At 48.9% G+C, this 23,454-nt stretch overlaps 1 protein-coding gene and 1 long non-coding RNA gene across 7 annotated transcripts in view; one reads left to right on the top strand and one right to left on the bottom strand.

Moving 5' to 3' along the window:
• Positions 1–22,878, top strand: part of SMURF1 (SMAD specific E3 ubiquitin protein ligase 1) — a 112,786-nt gene extending 89,908 nt beyond the window's left edge. For 4 of the 6 annotated variants that reach the window (XM_023655293.2, XM_023655296.2, XM_070230727.1 and 1 more), the window contains 9 exons: positions 786–984; positions 2,764–2,867; positions 10,925–11,039; positions 12,264–12,442; positions 13,608–13,745; positions 14,724–14,844; positions 15,885–16,086; positions 17,747–17,831; positions 19,522–22,878. In XM_023655293.2, the coding sequence (XP_023511061.1) occupies positions 786–984; positions 2,764–2,867; positions 10,925–11,039; positions 12,264–12,442; positions 13,608–13,745; positions 14,724–14,844; positions 15,885–16,086; positions 17,747–17,831; positions 19,522–19,621 (1,243 nt within the window). In that variant the 3' untranslated portion in view covers positions 19,622–22,878. The remainder of the gene's footprint in view (positions 1–785; positions 985–2,763; positions 2,868–10,924; positions 11,040–12,263; positions 12,443–13,607; positions 13,746–14,723; positions 14,845–15,884; positions 16,087–17,746; positions 17,832–19,521) is intronic. The other 2 variants (XM_023655297.2, XM_023655294.2) reach the window with 1 other exon arrangement.
• LOC138916978 (uncharacterized) lies at positions 2,241–5,778 on the bottom strand. Its single transcript, XR_011424254.1, has 2 exons — positions 5,615–5,778; positions 2,241–3,246 (listed from the first exon to the last, which is right to left on the bottom strand). It is a non-coding gene; the product is annotated as an uncharacterized lncRNA (long non-coding RNA).
• Positions 22,879–23,454: the final 576 nt, after the last annotated feature.

Below are 23,454 nucleotides of genomic sequence, written 5' to 3'. Positions count from 1 at the left end.
AATGTGTGGCCCTTAGAGGGAGAAGCAGTGAAATGAGGTTTGTCCTTAGTGCCCGTCATCGCTGTCTGGAAGGGCTCGGCTGTCCATACTGCTGCCTGCCGGCGCCTTTGCTGCATCATTCCTGGATCACTGGGACCTGGGGACTATCTGGGATCCCACGTTCAGTGTTCCAGGTGTGTGGTGTTCTCAGAACACAGAAGCCCACCCAGCTCTCGTCATTGACGCTGGCATTAGTGAAAACTTGAGCAAGACCAGTGTCACATTGCCCCTCTCCTAGTCCCCTTATCTTACTGGAATTCTGCTTTTAATGAGCGGGCTTGGAAATCTCGTGGTTACGGAAACGAGGAATGGTTACCATTAGATAGCACTTGAGTTCTTTGCTCTGTGCCTGTCGCCCGCCTCCGCGATAATCTGCTTTAAAAATTTTTCGCGTTAACTCCATTTCATGCTAACCGTCAAGGCGCATCTAATAGGGCGCTGGTCAGTCTCATCCATAGATACGAGGTGCATGATGAATGATGGCAATTTCTGGTTTTATTTATGGCAGCGATAATGTATGCGGTAAGCCATTGCTTGGAACTGGGCTATTTCCTTTATTTATCCTAGGCCTATATTTAGGCTATAGTTTTTACATATCTATGCGCACAGTTATGTCATCAGAGAAGGTTCTGTGTAATGAACTCTCGTCTGGTCGTTTGGTAAGGGGTGGGGGTGGGGAGGGCATGGCTTGCAGCCCCCTTGGCCGCTGCTTTCGGAGTGACTATGGTGCTTCTGTTCCTCTCAAGTCACCAGTGCCAACTCAAGGAGCCCAGCCAGCCGCTGCCGTTGCCCAGCGAGGGCTCCGTGGAAGACGAGGAGCTTCCCGCCCAGAGATACGAGAGAGATTTAGTCCAGAAACTGAAGGTCCTCAGACACGAACTGTCACTTCAGCAGCCCCAAGCTGGCCATTGCCGCATCGAAGTATCCAGAGAAGAGATATTTGAGGTATGGAACCAGCACAACTAGCACGTCAGGCCTAGACTTTTCGTCCCTGTGAACAGACAGCGAGTTCTTCTGTCTGTTATTTTAGGTATCGATTTTATTACTCACTGAAGGGCAGGGGTTTATCAGGACCAAAGGCCACGTAGACACAGGGAACTATTTCCTCCTATGGTAAAAGGTTGAAAATTAGACAGCTTCTGAGGTGAAACCCTAGAAATTTGTACAGAATCTAGTTCTAATTAATATTGTAAATCCCCTAGTCTGCACTGTGCAGATTATATGTTCCTGCAGTCTACACGCTTCCTCAGAACCAGTCATTCATCCCTTCTGCTGGTGCCTCGTGCGGAATTTCATCTAATGGCGCTGCCTCCTCAGAGAAGTTTAGTGGCCAAAAGGCCACCCTCGTGTCTCTTCTGGAAGTAGGAAGATCAGATGGTTCCTGGAAAGGGTTCTCTCCTTTAGACAGCTCCCCTATGGGGTCAGGGTCCCTCAACAGGCAGGGCTTTCTTGTAGACGTGGCCCTTTTCTCAAGGAAGATATGCTCATAAGGTAAATCTCAGCTGTTTGGGCCACATCCTGCCTGCCTTTGTGGAATCATTGGCAGGAGTGATCGAATGAGCCTGGGTGAGAACTGAACCCAGATTCTCACTGGGCTCCCGCAGCTGAGGGAGGGGCAGGGCGAGGCCCGGCTGTGAGCCCCGCGCCGTCTCCGCAGTGGGGGCACTGAGGCAGCCCAGGCCGGGCGGGGCGCTCGTGCACCGCCGGCGCCGGCTGAGTGGCTGGATCAGCTGAAGTCCCCAGTGTGGCCCGTTGAGCAGTTTGAAGGGTTGCCAGGGATAGGAAAGAGCTGAATTATTGACACTGCTGCCAGAGCATTTCCACTCAACATCCGCTTTCCCTCTTGGGGTGGTAGGGTTTGAATTACCTTAAATTTAAAGCATGAAAAGAGCCTTAAGTGTCTCATCACTAGAAGTATCTAGAGACGTTTAGCTAGTTCCCCTGAAAATGTGGAAGCTGAGGGCCACAGGTTTTCCGTGTTTTGGGTAAGCTCTTTGTGTCTTACACAAAATCTTGTTTGCTTTTTGACTCAGTGGGAATCATGTGATTTTTTCGCTTCCGATATGGAAACAGGCTCAGAATTCTTTCAATATTCAGACTCTCTAGGAACTTCTTTTTGGTTAAAATATATAAATCGTTCATAGTATGGACACGTTAAAATTAATCTGTGTGGAGAAAATCCACTCTAGTGAGGACATTGGTTTTTTTTTTTTTAAGATTTTATTTTTCCTTTTTCTCCCCAAAGCCCCCCAGTACATAGTTGTATATATATTTTAGTTGTGAGTCCTTCTAGTTGTGGCATGTGGGATGCCACCTCAGCATGGCCTGATGAGCAGTGCCATGTCCGCGCCCAGGATCCGAACCGGTGAAACCCTGGGCTCCCAAAGCGGAGCGCACGAACTTAACCTCGGCCACGGGGCCGACCCCAGTTTGTTCTTAAATCATTAGTGATTGGGCTGAAAACAGATCCACGTGTTTCCTTTAGGTGCCGGATCCCCTGGTGCGTGTTCGCTTTGTTGTTGTTTCTGAGAGAGACAGTGGGAGAAAAGATGACAGCGGCCGCGATGTGCTAGATGCCAGATAAACCCTCTGAATAGGAATCAGATAGAACTCAGATTTGAATGAATTATTTATTTGGGTTCCAATATCAGTAACCTTTAATCTTGTTATAACTTTAAGAATAAGAAAAGTTCTTTTCTCTGAAACTGTAATTTTGATACGTAGGAGTCTTATCGCCAGATAATGAAGATGCGGCCAAAAGACTTGAAAAAGCGACTGATGGTGAAATTCCGCGGAGAGGAGGGTTTGGATTACGGTGGCGTGGCCAGGTGAGGCGCTGACTTACCCGCCCTTTCTGCCGCGTGGATTCCGGCAGAACTGGAATAAAGTATTGTCCGAGGGAAGTTGTTTGCCTCCTCGGGCTTGTCCTGGAGCAGTCAGGACCTCAGCGAGCTTTCTTAGAATAAGGCTCCTCAGAGCGCGTGGCCCTGGCATCTTGCCATCACCTTTCGTGTACGTGTCCCTGCTCTTCGCCGCTCATTCACTTCTTGTAAAGCGAGAATTCAGCTTTTAAACTCACCCCTTCTTCACCTGACGTGTCTGAACCTGAAACGTGAATGACCTGCTCCTGGAATTGCTCTTGGGGACAGCCTGCTTTTGTCATCAGAGGACTTTCAGGGGCGGCAGGAAGGCATGTAAATTGCATCTCTGTCGAAGGAATTGTGTAAAATGAAATTGTGGTCAAAATAATTCATGCAAATGATTTTAGAAATAGAATATGATAATGAAAAGCTACCATTTCCCGTTCTACCTCGTTTTACCTTCAAGACAACTGCTTTTTTGCTCTTTTAACTGTTTCTTTAATAGGTATCTGTGTATCACTATATGATTGAATTCAGTTATTATCTCTTTATTTCATGATTTGTGATCATAGATACAGATAGACTGGATAATGGTTTTGAGAATCGAATTTAATACTTTGACGTCCCAGTTTAGTCATATCAGTATTTTTAGACCGTTTATCATTGTCTTTGTAACTCTACATAATGTGTTTTTACCATTATTTTTTGATTCGTCAACTAGCGACATTCTCTCTTGACCCCTTTTTTCATAAGAAAAGAATATTAACACTCCTAACTCTCCCTTCAGCATTCCTTCTGCCTCTTACCTTCTGTCATCTATGATATGACTTTTATATTGTCGAGACTAAGATTTATATTCTGTTCTGTAACCAAAATTGAGTGTCCTGTGCTTGTCTCTTATTATTTGTAAGAGCTGAAAATCAACACTGTTTACATTATTATGACAATGTAAATATTGTTCGCTGAGGGGTTAAGTGGTATTCTGTAATTTATTTTATCTTTTTGAGCAAATTTTAATTTTTCCAGGAATTCCTTCTTTTTCTTTTTAAAGCCATACTCTGTCTTTATTACGCAATCAGACTTCATCTTTTGCCATCCCCCACCCACCCTTTTCCCTCCGTGTTCTCCCTTGCGGCGACTCTGCCCATCTGACTGATGATTCTCTAGGTTTCTGGACAGTTGTCATCGTGGGACTTCACTGCTTTCCTGGGTTAGAGCCATTTTCTTGTGGATCCCATAGCTTCCTCTTTCTTGGCTTACTTCCTTGTGTTCCTGGACTATATCCTCAAGTAGCTTTCTTAGAAACGGTGTGTGGGAGGTGAATTTTCCAAGATCTTGTGTATGAAAATATCTTTTAATTTTCACTTTGACTAATAGTTTGGCTTTTTATAGACCTCTAAGAAGAAAATAATTTTCATTCAGACAGAACTTTGAAGGCATTGCTGTGCTGTCTTCTAGCACCCGGTGCCACTGAATAGTGGTCCGATGACAGTCTGATTTTAGTCACTTCTTCACCAGAAGTTATTTGACGCCATCCACAACCACCCATCCATAGATTCCACCACCTATTTTGTTTTTCACCCCCATCCTATCCCCACTTCCTCCTTACCTGTAACCCGCCATCACAATCCCCTTGCACCTCCGCTGGACTCCCTGCTCCTCTTTCCGTTTGCTGTCCTTGCCCAGCAGAAGCCCAGCCCTGAAGAGTCCCGTCCTCAGGCTGCTCCGGGCCTCACCTGGGCAGCTGACTGTGGCTGGAAGAAAATGCGCCTCCCCACCGCTGGCCTTTCTCTGCGTCAACAGCCACAAACCCAAACCGCAGGGGGGTTGTGGCACCTGCTGTGGTTCTCCTGGGTTCTCTCGTCACCCCACCTGTCCTCCTTCTCGGCTCTCTGGCCTCACTGCCCCCATCCTCACTCTTAGCTGCTGGCTTTGCTTCCTCTCTAACGGAGGAAACAGAAACAATCTGAAGAGTCTTTCCTCGCCACCACCGAATATCCCACCTGCCAGTATCTGGACCCACATGCCACCTTCCCTGCGGGGTCCTGGATGGCCCACACGTGCTCACGTGGAGGAGCAGCACCCCCTTGCACAGTGCACCCCGGGCCCTGCTGCTTCTGCTGCTGTTTCACGTCTCTCTCATTTCAGTAAAATGTCCCTTTCTCTTGGGTCAACCTTGTCTGCGTACAAATGCGCTACAAGTCGCTTAAAGAAACAAATGTGCCCCCCCTAAGTCTGCCCTGGACACTATATCCTCTTCCTGTCTAAGATAAAAGGAAGCAAGAAAGGCAAATAATGCAAAGTAAAAAGAAAAACAATTATAAATTCCAGGAAAAACAAAAATTTGTTCAAGAATGCTTAACTCTCAGCGTTGCTTTGTTTCTTTGTTCTCTCTATAGCAAAACCCCCCAAAAGAGCGGTGTGCATCTCTGTTCTGCTTCCACATCCCTCGCTCTCTCTTGAACCCCTGCCAAGCTGATCTTTCTGCCCTGTGAAGCCCTTTGTGTCCAGGTTTCTGATGACCTACGTCTCCCTGGACCCAGTGATGCCGCCTCAGTCTTTCTCTCACCTGGTCTGTCAGCAGCACTTGATACAATTGGCCGCTCCCTGCTTCTCAAACACTCTGTCCACTTGGTTTCTGGGACACTACACTCTCCTGGTTTTCCTTCCGGCTCACTACGGTCCCCTTTGCTGGTGCTTCCCTCTCTCCTTACCTTGGGACATTGGCGGGCCTCCACGCTGGGTCCTGGAGTTTCCTAGGTGCATGGGTTCCGAGTCCCATGGCCGTCAGACTCTGCATGCTGGCGACTCCTGAATGTGTGCCTCCTGCCCCTTTGCTCCCCGCAACTCCACACTTGCTACCCAGCTGCCTCTCATCTCTCCTTGGATATTTCTAAAGCCTCTTAAACGTAACAGTCCAAAATTTCTGACTTCCTCTCTCATACCAGCTCCTCCCTAGCCTTTCCCACCTCACTAAACCGCCCACTCAGCTTGTCTGGCTCAGATTGTGGAGTGGTCCTTACCTCCCAGAGCCAGTCCATCGTGGTCCTCACAGCTCTACGTTCAGAAGAGAGTCCCGCCCCAGCCACCTCCCATCCCCTCCACCTCCCATCCCCTCCACCTCCCATCCCCTCCGACCTCAGCGGCTCAGGCCCCCAGCCCCTCCCCTCTCGCTCCTGGCTGCTGCAGTAGTCGCTTCACTTCCCTTCCTGCTTTCTCACTTTCCTGACACGCCGTTTCCCAGCAGCAGCCCCTGTGATCTCTCTGAAAACTCAGCTCTGTCACCCCCCTGTTCCTGAGCCCCCATCCCCATCCACCTGGCGGCCCCTCCAAGTTCCTACCCCGAGCCCTGCCCAGCCCGCAGCTGCTTTGCCAGCCGCCTTGCATGTTCCCTTTGCTAGAACTCCTCCCAAGGTCCTCATGTAGCTTGTTCCATCCGTTCGCTCAGGTCCCTACTCACGGGTGCCCCCAGGAGGCCTGTCCTGGCCGGCTCTGAAGGAGCCTTCTCAGCTGGCCTCTTGGGCTGTGTGAGCTGCTCCCTCGTATCTGCGTCTCTGGACACGAACTGTGGCCGGCAGGAGCTCTGTCTTGTGCACGGCTGAGTCCTTGTTCCTAGAGTACCTGACGCATGGCGAACGCTCATCTTGATAAATATCTGCTGAGTGAGTGAATTTTCCTCTGGGAATTTCCTCTCTTTAGTCTTTCTGAAACGCCTGTTACTCGGATGTTGGATTCCCTGGATTGATCCTTATGTCTCTCATCTTTTCTCTTTTATTTCCCATCTTCGCTTTTTTCCCTTTACTTCTGGGGGATTTCCTCACCTTGTCTTCCAGGCTTCAACAGTTTGTATCTTGTCTCTTAAATCGCCATAACATACTCGTTCATTGAATTCTATTATAATAAAATGTAAAATGAAAGAATGAAAATAAATAATATATCTATCACACACGGCATCTTCTTAAAGGGGAACACCCCTATAATTTGTATGCCCTTGTGAGAATTATGTCCGTTCATTAACCATTAAATATTGAGACTCTGCCATCTACTAGGTTCGGGGGATGCAGTCGTGAGCAAAGTAAATTGTTCTCTGCCACCTTCACCCCTGCAAACTCCCCACGCAAAGGAGTTCTCAGTCCGGTGAGGAACAGACATTAATCAAAGAATTACACAAGTGACTGTCAGGCCACAGCTCGGGTTGTGCTCCAGAGGAGAGCCTGTGTGTCGTAGTGGCCCTGTCTCGGGGCCTCAGACCTTCACAGTTAGAAAACACAAGCAAATTCTCCGCCCTACAGCGGCTATCCCAAGGAAAATTCTGTTCCGATGAGCTTTATGTGGTCTCATTCCTTTTCCGGGTAGAGTTGGGATTTTTTTTCAGCAGTCAAAAGAAAAGAATTAGAAAGAAAGAAGTCACAGTGTGCCCTTTGGCCCTAGAGGAGACTCCTTCCTCTGACTTCTCCCCATCACTCTCTCCTCCTCTGTCTCGCCTCCTGGCCCTCGGCTGCTCCTGAGCCTCTCTGGGATGAAGCCCGCGGAAAGGCCTGCATTTTCCTCACAGTGAGCTCACGTTGGACTGCCTCTCCACAGGAAATCGTTTTCCTTTCAAGATTGTCCCAAGTTTCTTCCTGGATCTTCTCGATCTCGATTCTAGAAACCTCTAGAAATTCTTTCTTTTGGCTAGTGTAACTTCTCTTTGCCCTTGATGACACTAATTCCATTTCCTGGCCAGAGGTTTAGGCTTCTGTCTGTCTTCTCAGGTGAGAATCTTCCTACTTAGTCATATTTGACCTAACAATTCAAATCGAGCGACGTCAGTTTTCTCTTCTATGCTATTTCCTTTGTAGTCTCAAGATATCTCAAGAGCTCAGTATCGCAAACTGTTTCAATTTACCATTATTCCTTTGCACGACTGGTATTATATATCCTAGGCATGCAGATGAATAGCTTGGTTTGGTAAGAGTTCTGTTCCTCCTGCATTTTCCAAGTTATCAAGGCTTCCACACGGAGACAGTCTCTGTGTAGCTCCCTTGATTGACATGATGCTGGAGTGGAAAGAGCTGGGAATCCTGGTCTTGCTGCCTCAGGTTTGATCTCACATTGTTATTTCACCTTTGGATTATTCCTCCTGTGTAAACGGGATCACACTTATCTCGGAGAGCTGGGGAGAGATTTTAGTTACACACGTGTGTATGAGTGTGTTGTTATCTGGTCAATGAGAGTCAGTCTGCCTTCTCTTTCCCAGTGTTTGGCCCTGAACCATTTCCGCTCTCTCTGTGTGTAGTTAGTTCTCTCTTCCCTTCTCACTTCCGGGCTGTGCCGAGGTGCCCGTTTACCCTGTCCATGCTCGGTCACAGTGTTCGCTTGTATTTCAGTCACTTCCCGTCTAGACAGTTGCAGGTCTGTGGCTTTTGCGAAAATGATTCTTCTCAAATCCAAACTCCAAAACTTGGGGATGAATCAAAGTACTATATTGGAGTTGGGTAATTTTGCCTTTCGAGTAAAGAGACTTGATAAGATCCGGGGTCTCATCTCTCTGGCGGTTCCTTTCTGTTCTTTTGAGTTCGATATGTAACTGTGTTTGGGCCTAATCATTTATTGTGTGTTCTCACAATTTTGGGGGATAAATTATTTGCGTTTGTGCTTATCTTTTTTTTTTTTATTAATGTTATGATAGATTACAACCTTGTGAGATTTCAGTTGTACATTTTTGTTAGTCATGTTGTGGGTACACCTCTTCCCCCTTTGTGCCCTCCCCCCACCCCCCCTTTTCCCTGGTAACCACCGATCAGATCTCCTTATCAATATACTAACTTCCACCTATGAGTGGAGTCATATAGAGTTCGTCTTTCTCTGACTGGCTTATTTCGCTTAACATAATGCCCTCGAGGTCCATCCACGTTGCTGCGAATGGGCCAATTTTGTCTTTTTTTATGGCTGAGTAGTATTCCATTGTGTATATATACCACATCTTCTTCATCCAATCATCAGTTTCTGGGCATGTAGGTTGGTTCCACGTCTTGGCTATTGTAAATAATGCTGCGATGAACATAGGGGTGCAACGGACTCTTGAGATTTCTGATTTCAGGTTCTTAGGATAGATACCCAGTAATGGGATGGCTGGCTCATAGGGTATTTCTATTTTTAACTTTTTGAGAAATCTCCATACTGTTTTCCATAGTGGCTGTACCAGTTTGCATTCCCACCAACAGTGTATGAGGGTTCCTTTTTCTCCACAACCTCTCCAACATTTGTCGCTCTTGGTTTTGGATGTTTTTGCCAATCTAACGGGTGTAAGGTGATATCTTAGTGTAGTTTTGATTTGCATTTCCCTGATGATTAGCGATGATGAACATCTTTTCATGTGTCTATTGGCCATATTCATATCTTCTTTTGAGAAATGTCTGTTCATGTCCTCTGCCCATTTTTTGATCGGGTTGTTTGTTTTTTTGTTGTTAAGCAGTGTGAGTTCTTTGTATATTATGGAGATTAACCCTTTGTCGGATAAGTGGCTTGTAAATATTTTTTCCCAATTAGTGAGCTGTTTTTTGTTTCAATCCTGTTTTCCCTTGCCTTGAAGAAGCTCTTTAGTCTGATGAAGTCCCATTTGTTTATTCTTTCTATTGTTTCCCTCAACTGAGGAGATATAGTGTCCGAAAAGATTCTTTTGAAACTGATGTCAAAGAGTGTACTGCCTATATTCTCTTCCAAAACACTTATTGTCTCAGGCCTAATCTTTAGGTCTTTGATCCATTTTGAGTTTATCTTGGTGTGTGGTGAAAAAGAATGGTCAATTTTCAATCTTTTGCATGTGGCTGTCCAGTTTTCCCAGCAGCATTTGTTGAAGAGACTTTCTTTTCTCCATTGTAGGCCCTCTGCTCCTTTGTCGAAGATTAGCTGTCCATGTGTGCTTATCTTTTTGTATTCTTTCTCAATTCTCTGTCTTTTCTACTTGAAAGAGTAAGAAATTCCAGAATAAAATTTGGGGGTGCTATATTAATGAGCTTTATTCACTTCAAAGGAATTTTGAGTAGAAAAAATAAAAGGCTATTTATATAACTGTCACCGGTATTTGCATAGGGTCCCCCATACCTGGGCTTACAACTGACTGTGGCATTTGAATCATACAGACTCTATTTAGAATGCTGTTTTTGATTTGGGGCTTTTTAAAATGAAATGATTCAAACATATTCATCACTATGTACCTCACCCAGATTTTAAAACTCTTACAGTTAATACTTTTAAGTTTTAAACAAGTTTTTTATATTATAAACATGATAAATGTTTACGGTAAAAAAATAAGAATTCAACAGGACAGAAATGATGAAGGGCAGAAGTTGTTCTTGATCAAGCCCTGCCCTCCCTGGGCTGTGAAATGGTTTCTCCTTATTTACAACATAGTACATGTTATGGTTGGAAATTTTAAAACTAGAAAGAAGCAAAAGGAAAAATGAAAATGCCCCAGAATGCTAATTCTCATTCACTACTGTCAACATGTTGGCGTACCTCCTTCCCATCTTTTTCTGTGCTACACGTATATATTTTTTCTGTTTTGTGTATGTGTGTATGTACACACACACTTTCTGAATAAAAGTAGGGTCACACTGCTTTTGATCGCACTTTTGTCAGTTACATCATAAACATCATCACCTGAGATTTTGATCTTTGCGAAGTAGCCAAGAAAACCTTAGCTGGGGTGCGCGTAAACCAACGAGTAACCTGCCAAGAATACTGTACTTCTAAGATGACGCTAATTCTGGTCAGCCCCAGTTCTTTCTCAGCTTCAGAGCTATTGGCGTTTGGGCCAGAAAAGCCATTTCTGATACTCCCAGAAGCAAGCTTTTACTTCGTTAGATTATTTGCCCCCTTTGTACAAATCATGTTCTCTCAGAGCCAGGAATCCTCACAGTTGCTCGCTTCACTCTGTACTGTTTTGGCCTCCGAGGGTATGACAAATCAATCCTTTTGTTAAGATCTAAAACTAGAAGTTTTAGCCCATATAAATGCTTTTTTGTTGTCCTTGGCCCTAGGGAGTGGCTTTATTTATTGTGCCATGAAATGTTGAATCCGTATTATGGACTCTTCCAATATTCTACGGACAATATTTACATGTTGCAAATCAACCCAGATTCTTCAATCAACCCTGTAAGTATTGATGCATAAAGAGGTAGGGAATTCAGTGGGAGACTTTTTTAAACGGATTTTCAGCTTCGATCTCACTTCGTGGTCTATTCATTAGAGACTTACTCAAAGACGATGGTAAAACTTTGAAAGGTAGAGTAAGAACTGGATTAAGATGGATGACTTCAATTCTGTACTTTTAGTGATGGGGTATGTTGTTTTCAAGGAGAACAAGAGTGAAATTGAGCTGCTCATAGACTCAAAGCACTTTACTCCCCTTTGGGGACACTCTGGTGTGACGACCGTATTTGTTGACTGTCATTCTGAGAAGTGGGTTACAAAGTCCATCCTCCTTCCAACTGAAATATTTCTGTAACTGGCCTTCTTGGCCACCAGTGCTGACACTCTTAGCTGCTTGTTAGATGAGGTCGTAAGCACAGAGTGTTTGAGCGACAGGTAGCGGACGAGTGGAGGAGTCTCCCCATGGGGCTGTGTCGTAGGCCAGCCGTGCACCTGGTCCCTGAGGCGGAGTCGGGAGGAGCTGGACTCTGCAGGCATTCAAATGGGACAGAACCTTTTTCCAACCTGGAAACAAAGCTCTGACTCATTCTCTGATAGAATTGCAACCTGCCAGTAGAAGTGTGGGCTCCCTAGTTACAAACCACAGCAGCTCTGGGTTTAGAGTGGTTCTTTTACTCAGGTTGTTCATACTTATTTTCCTCTGTGTTCTTTTTCTCTCCTTCTTTGGATTTCTTCTCTTCTTTTTTGTGGGAGTGAGGGCTGGTTGGAGAGGAGCAGGGGTGCTTGCCCTTTGTGTGTAGTGCGCTGCGAAGGCGGAGCGGGTGGCTCCCTGGCCCGTCTACCTGAGTGGAGCCTGAAGCCCTGCGCTCAGAAGGGCCCACACTTGCTTGCCTTCTCTGCTGTCACCATGAGAAAATTAACTTTTGAATAAGGGGCGCTGCGTTTTCATGTTGCGCTGGGTCCCGCAAATTATCTAGCAGTTCTGAGAAGTGTTCGGACTGAGAGCATGTAAAGTGTCGTTCAGATGATCTGTCCCAAAGACGTGCTCTCAGCTTCGACCACCCTAGCAGCCTTCTCTTGCTGGGTCATGAGCACACCCTGTGAGTGACTGATTCAGGGTTTGGTTGCCCATCAGACTGTTCCCCAAGAAGCTTGGAAAAAGCACAGGATAGCCGTCTTGGCTGGTCATGTTTCTAATGAATTCCTGTTCTCTGGTGCCCCCTACAGGACCACTTGTCTTACTTCCATTTTGTGGGTCGGATCATGGGTCTCGCTGTGTTCCACGGACACTACATAAACGGGGGCTTCACGGTCCCCTTCTATAAGCAGCTCCTGGGGAAGCCCATCCAGCTCTCGGACTTGGAATCGGTGGACCCAGAGCTCCATAAGAGCTTAGTGTGGATTCTGTAAGTATTGACTCACCTCAGTTCATTGGAAATTCATGCATCGTCACTCGTCTTAGTGTACGCCGGATGCACTTGTTTTGTGTGTGTGCACACACGTATATATTTAGGGGATGGGTGTGAAATTAGGGAAGAGAAATAAACTATTGTTTTACAACCAGAAACACAGAAGTAGATTTCACAAAAATACTTAATTGGCTTGTTTTCCTCATCGTGTTCGGCCGCTGTCTCTTCATGGACTAGTCGTTTTGCTCCTTCCCTGAGTTATTACGGTGTGATGGTGGATGTTAATCCCCAGGCCTGGCGGTGGGTGGTTGGTTTCTGACACTCGAGGGTGTCTCCAGCCAGTCTCTAGAGGGGCCCAGAAAGTACCAAAACGAAGTTAGTGTTCAGTCACTTTTGTTTTAGAATTATCCTAAAACTCTCTTAAAAGCAACAGGCACAGTAACATGGCAACCGCAGGTGTCACGGGTCCTTGGGAATGAGCCGATTCCATGGGAGCGACAGGCAGATCCAGGAGCTGGTGCAGGGAGGACAAGCTGATGAACTGACCACGAGCCAGGCCTCCGATTGTATGCCGTGTCTGGTCGGCCTCATACCCACGTCCCAACTCGAAATGGTGGTCGGTGGGGCTTAGGGCCTTCAACCTGTAGACAATCTTCCATTCCATCTGTGTTTCAAGAAATGTGGCCGATTAAGGAGCCAGTCGTAACTTTCAAGTGCTGCTCTGTTTGAATGGATACACTTGGAAGGGCTGCCGTAAAGGGGGAACAATATTTCCATCGTGCGGCTGTCTGCACGCCGATTCTCTTAGACTCACTTCCTCTTGATGGTTCCCCCCTTTCTGCTCCGAGACTCGGTTTACCAAGCAATCACGTTGCTGTGTCTCATCAAATCACAGAATGGTGCAGCTACCGTCACCCTCCTTCTGTGAGTGAGAAAGCCGAGAGTCGAGGACACATCTGGAGCTGTGCTCTCCCAGCTCTTGCCAGAACCAGCCCCGTCCAGCCCCGACATGAGCTCTGGGTCTTCCTGTTGCAGCCCTGGGTCTGGCAGTCACTGAATCCTGTTTCTCTCTCTACTGGATTGTTCCATTTAATGTTTCGTTCACTGCCCTTGTGGTGAGAAAGGTCTGACATCCATCCGTCTTCTGTCCTGACTTCCGCAGAGAGAACGACATCACCCCTGTGCTGGACCACACTTTCTGTGTGGAACACAATGCTTTCGGGAGGATTCTTCAGCATGAACTGAAACCCAACGGCAGAAATGTTCCCGTCACAGAGGATAACAAGAAGGAATATGTACGGTAAGGTTCCGGGAGACTTGCTGGTCGCCAGTGGGGACACGAGGTGCTTGGCCCCGTCCTGGGCAAGGCGAGGTCCCTGTTTAGATTGCGGAGGCTCCTCTGCTGTGAGAGGCTTGCCTGTCCCTGCCAGCACTGTGACACAATCACATCAACGGAAGAGACCCCCAGAAACCATCGGGCTCAACGGTGGGAGCTCTGTGTGGAGGACCCTGATATGACAGGGGCTGACCTGTTGAGGGGGGTGGGAAAGGACTTTAAGTGACTGCCCACTTCTGGCTGTGAAGGTGGCAAGCACAGGAGAGAGGAGGAGGCCTGGAACCTTCCTTGAGATCAGTCTCAAGGAAGTCTATTCCAGTATAATCTGTTTTTCCACCTCATTAGGGCAACAAATGACTAGTCACTTAACATTGGAAATTTAGAAACACGTGGGCATGCCTGTGCTTAGGCTGTCACACTGCTGTGTAGTTCTCACATTGTCCTGCATTTTATTTTCAAATATACTTTTTTCTTCTTCTTCTTCTCCCCAAAGCCCCCCAGCACATAGTTGTATATTCTAGTTGTGGGTCCTTCTGGCTGTGCTGTGTGGGACGCCGCCTCAGCGTGGCCTGATGAGCGGAGCTAGGTCCACGCTCAAGATCTAAACCTGCGAAACCCTGGGCCGCTGAAGCGGAGCGTGCGAACTTAACCACTCGGCCACAGACTGGCCCCTCAAATATACTTTTAAATTGTGTCGGTTGTTGGGACAGGTCAGGTTAAATCCTACGGCTATTTTTAGCAAAGAATCATGTCTAAGGGGATGTGCTGGTTTATTTTTGACTTGCTACTTAGGCTACGTGCTACCAACTGGTGGGGTTTTCCTCCAGGGAGGCCAGGCGGGGAGGGTGCGAGGCTCAGCAGATGCCAGAAGCTACTGATGGAGAAAAGCTTTGTTTCACGCGCCTTTTGGTGTCGCTTCCAACTTGTGAATTTGTCTTTCAGGTTGTATGTAAACTGGAGGTTTATGAGAGGAATTGAAGCCCAGTTCTTAGCTCTTCAGAAAGGGTTTAATGAGCTCATTCCCCAACACTTACTGAAGCCTTTTGACCAGAAGGAACTGGAGGTACGTGCCCCCCATGCCAAGCCACGTCAGCATCCACGGGCTCCAATGTGATGGGTGTTTTCTCAATTCACAACCCGGCTGCAGAGTGAGGCGAGCCTAGGAGTTTGTTGGGCCCCTCGAGGAGCAGAGTCCGGGCTAGAGGGAGAAGGCAGTGAGGATGTTTGAGCCTGTTTATGACATGCCGGGTGTCCACTTGGCAGCAGCAAATGTGGATTGTTCTCAAGACATTGTTCAAGGTGTTTGTGGCTTACCCTGTTTTCCAGGATCTCCAGCAGTGGAGAGTTCTAGCCCCTCCTGTGTCTTCACCTCAGATCAAGGAAATTCTCTCATTTATGACCAGATTTTCCCACAGTGTCAGCTTTTTGTTTTCATTCTGGCTAATATTAGGCTCAGAACAAAGTGTCACTGTCTTCTCTAATCAGACTTCATGTACTTGAACACAGTGATTCATTCATCTCTTATCCGTCTCTATTTGGTGCCAAATAGCTCAGGCCATTAAAACTGTTCCCAGCCTCTGCCGCCAGTGAGCCGCCAAGAGCTTATGAGCCGAGCAGAGCGTCCCTCTTGGAGCAGAGGCTCCGGAGGGAACTTTGTAAGCAAGTTGCAGAGATACGTACGTGACTCTTGCTGCATTCCCTTCTCGTCAGACTTTAAACCCCACGTGTCTTTGTCCCCAAGAGATCACGGGGCTGCGGCCCCATTTTCCAGTCAGCTCCGAGCACTGTACGTTGGTTCTTTCCTCCCCAGTGCAGTGCGAACACACAGACCCACACTTGGGTGTAAGACTTGGGTGTCACATCGCTGTGCACCGTGGGCCCGGGGGTGGGACCAGCCCGAGGGGCAGACAGACAGAGCGTGTGTCTCAGGCGTCCTGTGTCCTCCTCTTCTCGTCTAAATACGTGTCTAGTTTATTCAGACAGAGCTGCGGCTTTGCTTTGGGAACTGAGTTAACTCCCTTCACACACTGGGAACCTGGGAGGCTTGTCGTGACGTTGGTGTAGACACCGGTAGAAATAACATGCCTTGCACCACCTCCCCAGCTGATCATCGGCGGCCTGGATAAAATCGATTTGAACGACTGGAAGTCCAACACTCGGCTCAAGCACTGTGTGGCCGACAGCAACATCGTGCGCTGGTTCTGGCAGGCGGTGGAGACCTTCGATGAGGAGAGGAGGGCCCGGCTCCTGCAGTTTGTCACCGGGTCCACTCGAGTCCCTCTCCAAGGCTTCAAGGCTTTGCAAGGTGACTGACGTGGAGGCGGGGCTGGTGGCACTGCACGCCGCAGGGGGCCTGGTCTCTACCATGCCTGGGCCGGAAGAACTGGAATGTGCTGGGGGGTTCTTCTGAGATGTCGTCGGCTAGAAAACGATGTGGGGGATGTGCTGTCCTAACAATTGCTGAGCCCTGCGGAGGCGCCCCCTGGCGGACGGGCTGCGCTCACTCCTGGTGGCCATGGGGACCCTCTTCCCTCCATGAAAGATGATGCTGCCCTCTCTGCCGGCTCCCGGGGCTCAAGGCTCTGCTGTCCTTTACCCAAGTTAAAAGAAAATCTCTCTAAATACGTGGGCGAGAATATCAGCCAAAGCCAACTTCCCCTCCGCCCCACCTTTCCCAGGGACTCTGCGGGCCACGGGCATCCACCGGTGGGACGTCCTCGGGTTGGCCCAAGTCCTTGCAGCAGCAGTGGCGGCTGCTGGCTGGCCTGGTGGCCAGTCGGGGCTGAGTTTGGAAAGACCTGAGCCAGGAAGGGCCCACTGAGCCCGATGCCTCCGCCTCCCCTACAGAGTTGGTTGACAGGGAGGGGAGAAACAGCAACAAGGCTTTGGGAACAAAAACCAGAGTTTTTAAAGTGTCCCATGGATTCACTTCTGAATCTTCTGATAGCAGCTCTTTAACTGCAGACCTGGGACCCGGGAGAGAGGGGCCTGGCCTAAGTATCAGGAGACTGAGTCTGCCGCTACCATGTGGGTCATTAGCTCCAGGGGTCTTCTCTGGCCCTCAGTCTCCTCATCTATACAAGTGGACTGCCTGATAACTGCTCCACAGTCCAGTTAGGTACCCATCCTTTCTCTCGTCCCTTCCAGCCCTGACTGGTCCCTGGCTCACTCAAGTCTGGAGCTGGGGGGTGGAGAGGGGGAGGTAGAAATCTGTAGACGCTGAAGTTTCTGTACCTCATGAGGGGATCGGAGGGGCTCCTGGTCAGCCATGGCCAATTAGGGAGGTCCTCGCCGGCTTCCCCCTGGCCCTGTGATTTGTAAAATTGCAGATTTGTGTCTCTTGATCACCCTGAGAACTGGAAGGAGGAAGGTAAAGAATATTAATATGTTAAAATTTAGTAAATTGAACTTTGCATATCAATGGTGATAGCAGATGTATTTCATGTCTAGAAAGTTCCCTGTAGACTTTTCCTCATTTTAAGGGCCTCTTTCAGTGAGAGAAGTGACTTCCGTTCCCTTGGGCTCTGGTCCTAGGCTGTCATCTTTCCCATCATGCCTCTGCCTGAGGAGGTTTCGTGCCTCTGTCCCGCCTTTTCTCATAACACTCCTGGCCTCTGCCAACAGTGGGCCTGCTTGCTAAACATTTCTGCTCAAAAAACCATCCCTGGTGATGTCAGGATTGGCCCCTCACACCCCCCTCCCCCCCCCGGGGCTGAGTGGGCTCACGGTCAGGGCGGCAGGCAAGTTCCCCGCCCTTTGTTCCGCCCTTGTGATGTTCGGCACTGTCTGGCCTCAGTCACTTGGTGGCCGCCGTAGGCCTGTCCTGAGCTGGGCAGGGCTCATGCTGCCCCGGGAACTCGCGACCTTCTGGCAGGATAGCCTGAGGCCTCGGGGCTGAGGGGGTGGCGGGCAGTGGGCCCGGCCTCTGCGTCTGAAGTGCATTAACTAGAATGTTGTCCTGTAAGGTTCTACAGGCGCGGCAGGGCCCCGGCTCTTCACCATCCACCTCATCGACGCCAACACCGACAACCTCCCGAAGGCCCACACCTGGTAAGGACGCCGGCCCCGGGCCTGTCCCCGTGCGCGGTCAGCACGGGACTTCCTGAGCTCCTTTCCCATCTGGCGCCCTCTGCCTTTCATTTATGCAGAGTCATGGGTAGCCCCACAGTGGCAGCAGTGTCAAGGGGACAAGCTCTGGGAGTGTGTCACACATGAGGGTTGTCAGAAGGCCCGCTGGTGAAACCAGTTTTGTCCTTTTGTCGTTCATGTTGGCTCCTACTCCAGTGGCTCCAGTGTTCACTTCACTGGGTCTTGCCACGTGTGTGTGTGTGTGTGTGTGTGCGTGCATGTGTGTACGACAGTAGGGAAAATCGTAGTTTTTAACTTAGGGTTATTAGTCTTCCTGGGGCCCCATTTTCCTTCTGGAAACTTTGCTTGTGACAGACGTACCTTGTGTATTGAAAAATGTTTCCTCCCTAAATTTTAACTTAACTATTATCTGTAGTGGACTACTTCCTTTGTGGTTTAAAAGTCAAATCACTTACATACCCTTTGTCTCGGAACCACTTATTGAAAGGAACAGCCACGTCTAGTCCAGGAGACCCAGTTCCCAATGTCGAGATGCATCGTGATGTAATGGAAGGTTCCTGAGTGGAACCCGAGGATGTGGGTTCAAACGTGGGCTGTGACACCTTCTCCTCTGTGACCTTGGGCAACTTACTTGATATGCTAACTAGGTTTTCCACACCTGTGAAGTCAGCTACTAAAGCTGTTGCTGAGACTGTGGCCAGGGGGCCGAGCCCCGCCCCCAGCATGGCCGCTATGGGAACAGCACCGTGTTGACGCTTGGTGGCTCTGTCCTCCTGAGGCTGTGTCCTTTCATAGTTCAGTGCTTGGAGTGAAACGGAGATGAGAAATATCCTCTGAGGCCAAAGCTCCCCAAAAAGACAGCGTGCCATTTACTTCAACTCTTTCTTGGCAAAAACCATCCTTAATTGCTTGCCCCCTATAATTCAACAGGTCACTCTGGGTCACAGTTTTGTTATTTTTATTTTTGAGAGAATAGCTTCTTAAAAGGTTTCTTTTTCTTTGTGCAAACGTTGGAAATGAATTTCCCCATGGAAATATTGAGTCAGAAATTTAATATTTATTTCATCTACCAGGGGTTTGACATTTTATTAGTTTTGAAATGGAATTTTCCAGACTGCCCCATTTTGGTCTCAGATCCGGTCACAGAGGCTGAGATAGCATGCCGTAAATTGTTAGTGGTGATTTGACTGCCAGCCAGGCTGGATTATGGTGGTCCGCAAAGAGGGCGTTCCTGGTACAGAGAAATAATTTCTCCCAAAGACAAAAAACAAGTTGAGAGGTTTGTCCTAATATAACCAGTAAATGGTAATTTGGTTTTATTTTGGTTTTAAAGATCTTAAGATTTATTTTGTTGTGTGTTGACTGAAAAAATCTTTGCATTAGAAGCAGCAAAGCCCCAGGGGGACGAGGAAAACGCCCCTCCATCTTCCTTTGCCCCCAGAACGAGGCGACGAGGCGCTTCCCCCTCTCTTGGCCCCATCCCCCCTACACGCACATGCACACATGTGCGTATGTGCACGTGCACACACACACACACACACACACACACACACACACTGGCTTGTTGCTGCTCCTGCCTGTCCCTTCCTCGAAGCAGGTCCTAGGGCCAGGCGGCCCCAGCAGTGACTGTCGCTCTCTTGTCCTGCTCCAGCTTTAACCGGATCGACATTCCGCCTTATGAGTCGTATGAGAAGCTCTATGAGAAGCTGCTGACGGCGGTGGAGGAGACCTGTGGCTTTGCCGTGGAGTGAGCGGCAACCAGAGGCCACGGATTCTAGCTCACGACACCAGACCCAAAGCACAGAGCTTTCTGTGCGCCTCCCGCGAGCTGGCTGAGGCGCCGAGTTCTAGATGACCTGAGGGAAGGGTTGTCTCCCTTCCTTTTCATTGGGGGAGCGAGGGGGGCGGGGGGACTTTGGTCGGTGGCTCCCACCCACATTTTCCTCCTTCACGACAGTACTCCCGCCCCCTTCCATCACCCATCCAATAAAATGCAGCCAGGTCTAGCACTGGCTTCGGTCACACAGGATATTCCGCTGCGGTTGTAACACAGGGCGGTGGCTCTGCCCTGTGTCTTCCTAGGAGCCTCAAGCCGCAGTCGTGGACCTGGGCCTGGCTGACTGAGGGTTCGTACAGGTAGCGATGCCAGCTATTCTGTCTCAAAGCCGTCCTGAGGCCCCCTTCAAGTCCAGTGGCTCAAATTCCAAATCGCACCTCCTCGCAGCCTGCTCTGGGGAGCAGATTAATTTCTAACTGAAAAATAACTGTATGATACATGCTTATTAGAGTTCTGCCACGGCAGGAAGCTCGAGTCACAAACGTACTTCCCTTTTGGAGAGGTAAAGGAATGGGGCAGCTGGTGCTGGAGGCCCGGGGTCTTTCTTTTCAGGGCATCCTGGCTGAAAAGTTCATTTTGCATAGAGAAAAATGATTTTTCCTTTTAAGAGTCCCTTTTGCCACATTATCTGTCCAGTTCGAAATATTTTTTTCAGTGACACCACCACATATCGGAACTGATAGAAGAACAGACGAAAACCAGCCGCAGATCCGCGCGGCCAGTCGCAGGCGGTGGCTCCACGTGTGCGTAGAACAGCGTCACCTGGGTCCCTTGGTCACTAACAGCGATGATGTGGAAATTGCTAAGAGCTGACTAACAAGACAAAATTCTCTTATTGCAGCTGCTGGCTTTGTGCAAACTAGGTTCAAGGGGAGAGGGGGACGGGTCACCTCGATGACCTGAATCTACCCCAGGTGGTTGCTTGACACGCAGTAGCACGTGGGTGTCAACCTGACAGCAGGGCAGTTCCATCCTGACCCATTCGGCCCATTTCCCCCCGTCAGATGGCGACACTAACAGTCGCTCCATAGTGCACTTGCCCAGATGTCTTCAGATGACGAGCAAGGCCAAAGCGAGCCTCCACCCTGAGTTTCTACCACCATTTTCCAATTTGCACAGAAGTTCAAACAGTATTTCAACCAAGTGGCTTGATTTCGGGTAGCTAAGCTTCAGTGAAAAACGGCAGCAGAAGCAACTTTTCCCGTCTGGTTTTTAGTTGTTGTTTTTGTTTCGGGGGCAACGCAGGGCAATTCCTTAACATGACATTTCCCTGTTGAAATTTCGTTGTGGAAGTTTCCGCGTTCAGCGTTGGGATCCAGCTGTGGGTCTGAGGTGGGTCCGGGTGGCGCTTTCGGCCGACCGTTTGACCTGTTCTTTTTGTCACCAGTACCTCCAGACTGGGGGGGTCGGAGGCATCCTTGCCCTTGTGCATCTTGCTGGGGTTCTTTGGCTTGGCCCGAAAGTAGTCTGCAGTTTGGCATGGGGAGCAGCTCGGACCTCCTAGGACATGTGTCCTCCCCACGAATGAGAGCTTTGCCCGGTTTGGTGGCCGAGGACTGCCGGCTGTGGGCTCTCAGGGCTGTGAGAGAGCCACGCTTCTGGGCACTCACTGAGGTTCCAGGATGGAAGGACGTCAAGTGCAATTGGCTGCAGAGGAAAATTGAGTCCATTCAAAAAGTCCAGGCCAAACTGTGGGCTTAGTCTTTCAAAAGTTCTGCCTTGCCCCGGTTGGGCTTCTCCTGTGTCTCGTTTACCATGATACCTTCTGAGGGCGTTCTAGAAGCTGGCTCCCCGGTGACTCCATCCGGGCCTCCCTCATAATCTTCCTCTGGAAGAGTGAGGAAACAAAAAATGAAAGACACCCCCTGGAGAGCTCTGCTTCCTACCATGGACCTAAACCGTGGGAGGAGGAGACGACACCCGTCAGAGAACTCAGGGGACCTCACGCTCGAAGTAGGAAGACCCACCCGATTTTCCTGTGGTGTTGGCCAAAATCTGCAGTAGTTCGGAAGGAAGCTAGGGTCTACGTTGCACTTGACTCCTCTAAAGCCACCTTCCTGCCCTGAGGAGGAGGGAGCGAGCCTTAGACTGCCCCTGCCAGCCCCATGCTGCTCTCGGGTCAGGTGTCCCCTCAGCAAGATCCAGAGGGTCGTGTCCTGGCTGCTCCTTGCGTGCTCAGGACATGAGTCACCCGTCCCTGAGGCCCGGGGCTCTGCTTCTCCACTTACACTTGCACGCGCCTCAGCTGTGTGAGTGTATCAAAGCCTGGAAGGGCAGAACTTTCCAGAGCCCCGGTTTACTCTTGCCAACAGGCCTGTCAGTGGCACTGTGCTTCTAGAACCTTAAATAGGGACAGTGGACGGGGCCTTGGAACCACCCCAAAGAACAGGATGGCAAGCAGTCGGTGGAGGCTCCCGATGATTCTTCTTGGGTCCGCGAGACCCGTCCACGCGTGCTCTCAGTTGTCGCCCTTCTTGGTAGTCCCAGACCACCCACGGTCCCCCTTGCCTCTCCGCCCAGACGCTTCAGGGGCCCGACGTCAGGCTTGCCCTCCCCAGCGGTCATCGGCCGACCCTCAGGGACGTAGCGAATCACCGCTCTGCCAGGGCTTCAGGTCGGGGGACAGAGGGGCTGCCTGGTGACAGCAAGTGCAGCTCCCTTGACTAATGAAGGGGGAGTCTGCCCGCCTGATGGGATCGTGGCCCCTCGGCTGGCACAGCCGGAGGGTCCCAAGTTCAGGGTAGGTGGTCCTCCCGTCTGAGCTGGCAGGAGTGGCCTTCTGCGGAGAAAATGCCCCGCCCCGCCCCCCGCAGCCAGGTGGGTGCCACACGGCAGCCTTCCCGAAACGCAGTATGAATTTTTAAAATTTGTTTATTTTTGTTTCTCAACCACTTTATAATGTATTTTTTAATTTATTTTGTAATGTCTTGTTTTCAAGTATTGCTGCTATCCCTGTTAGCCTTCCCACTGTTTTTATTGCTGATTTATTTTGTGAAAGTTGTACACTAATGTTCTGTTTTGTCAAAATCAAAAGTATTTAAAGAAATACTAGTTCTATTTAATGTGGTTATGGAACCAGCTGGAAACACAAAACAAACAGTGATTGCACAGCAGGCTGGACCCAGGAGGTCAGGTTCATTTTGTTACATATGCAATAAACTCACGACTTTACATTTTTGGTATCTGTGATTTCGGTGTGGAAATGAGATTGCAGTTTTTTTTACAGCCCCAGTAGAAAGGAAGTCAGTGGTCAGAAGTGCTGGCAAGGGCCTTCCGAGGGAAACAGACAAACTTAAGAATAGATTTGCGGAAGGAACGAATGGAAACATGGCCGTCAGTCTGAAGTGCCCTAGCCAGCAAAAACTGGGGGATTGAGAAAGTTTCGAGTCTGCTGACTTCTTCACACATTGGTCATATTTGTTGGTTTGGGTCTTTATTTTTCTTTTTTATATATTTTATCATGGTAAAATACACATATTAATTTAACCATTGGTAAGTGTACAGTTCAGTGGCACTGGAGACACTCACAGTGTTGTGCTACCATCACCACTATATGTACGCAGCCCTTTTCATCTTCCCAAACTGAAGTCCCGCCTAGTCACCAGTAATCCCCATAGCTCCTTCCCTCCCACCCCGGTCACCTCTGTTCCACTTTCTGTCTCTATGAATTTGTCCACTCCAGGTGCTTCACCAAAGAGTGATCATCAAACATTTGGCCGTCTGTGTCTGACTTATTTCAATTAGCGT

Source organism: Equus caballus, chromosome 13 (assembly GCF_041296265.1).
Source record: "Equus caballus isolate H_3958 breed thoroughbred chromosome 13, TB-T2T, whole genome shotgun sequence".
NCBI lineage: Eukaryota > Metazoa > Chordata > Mammalia > Perissodactyla > Equidae > Equus > Equus caballus.
This window is presented reverse-complemented; position numbering and strand designations above follow the sequence as displayed.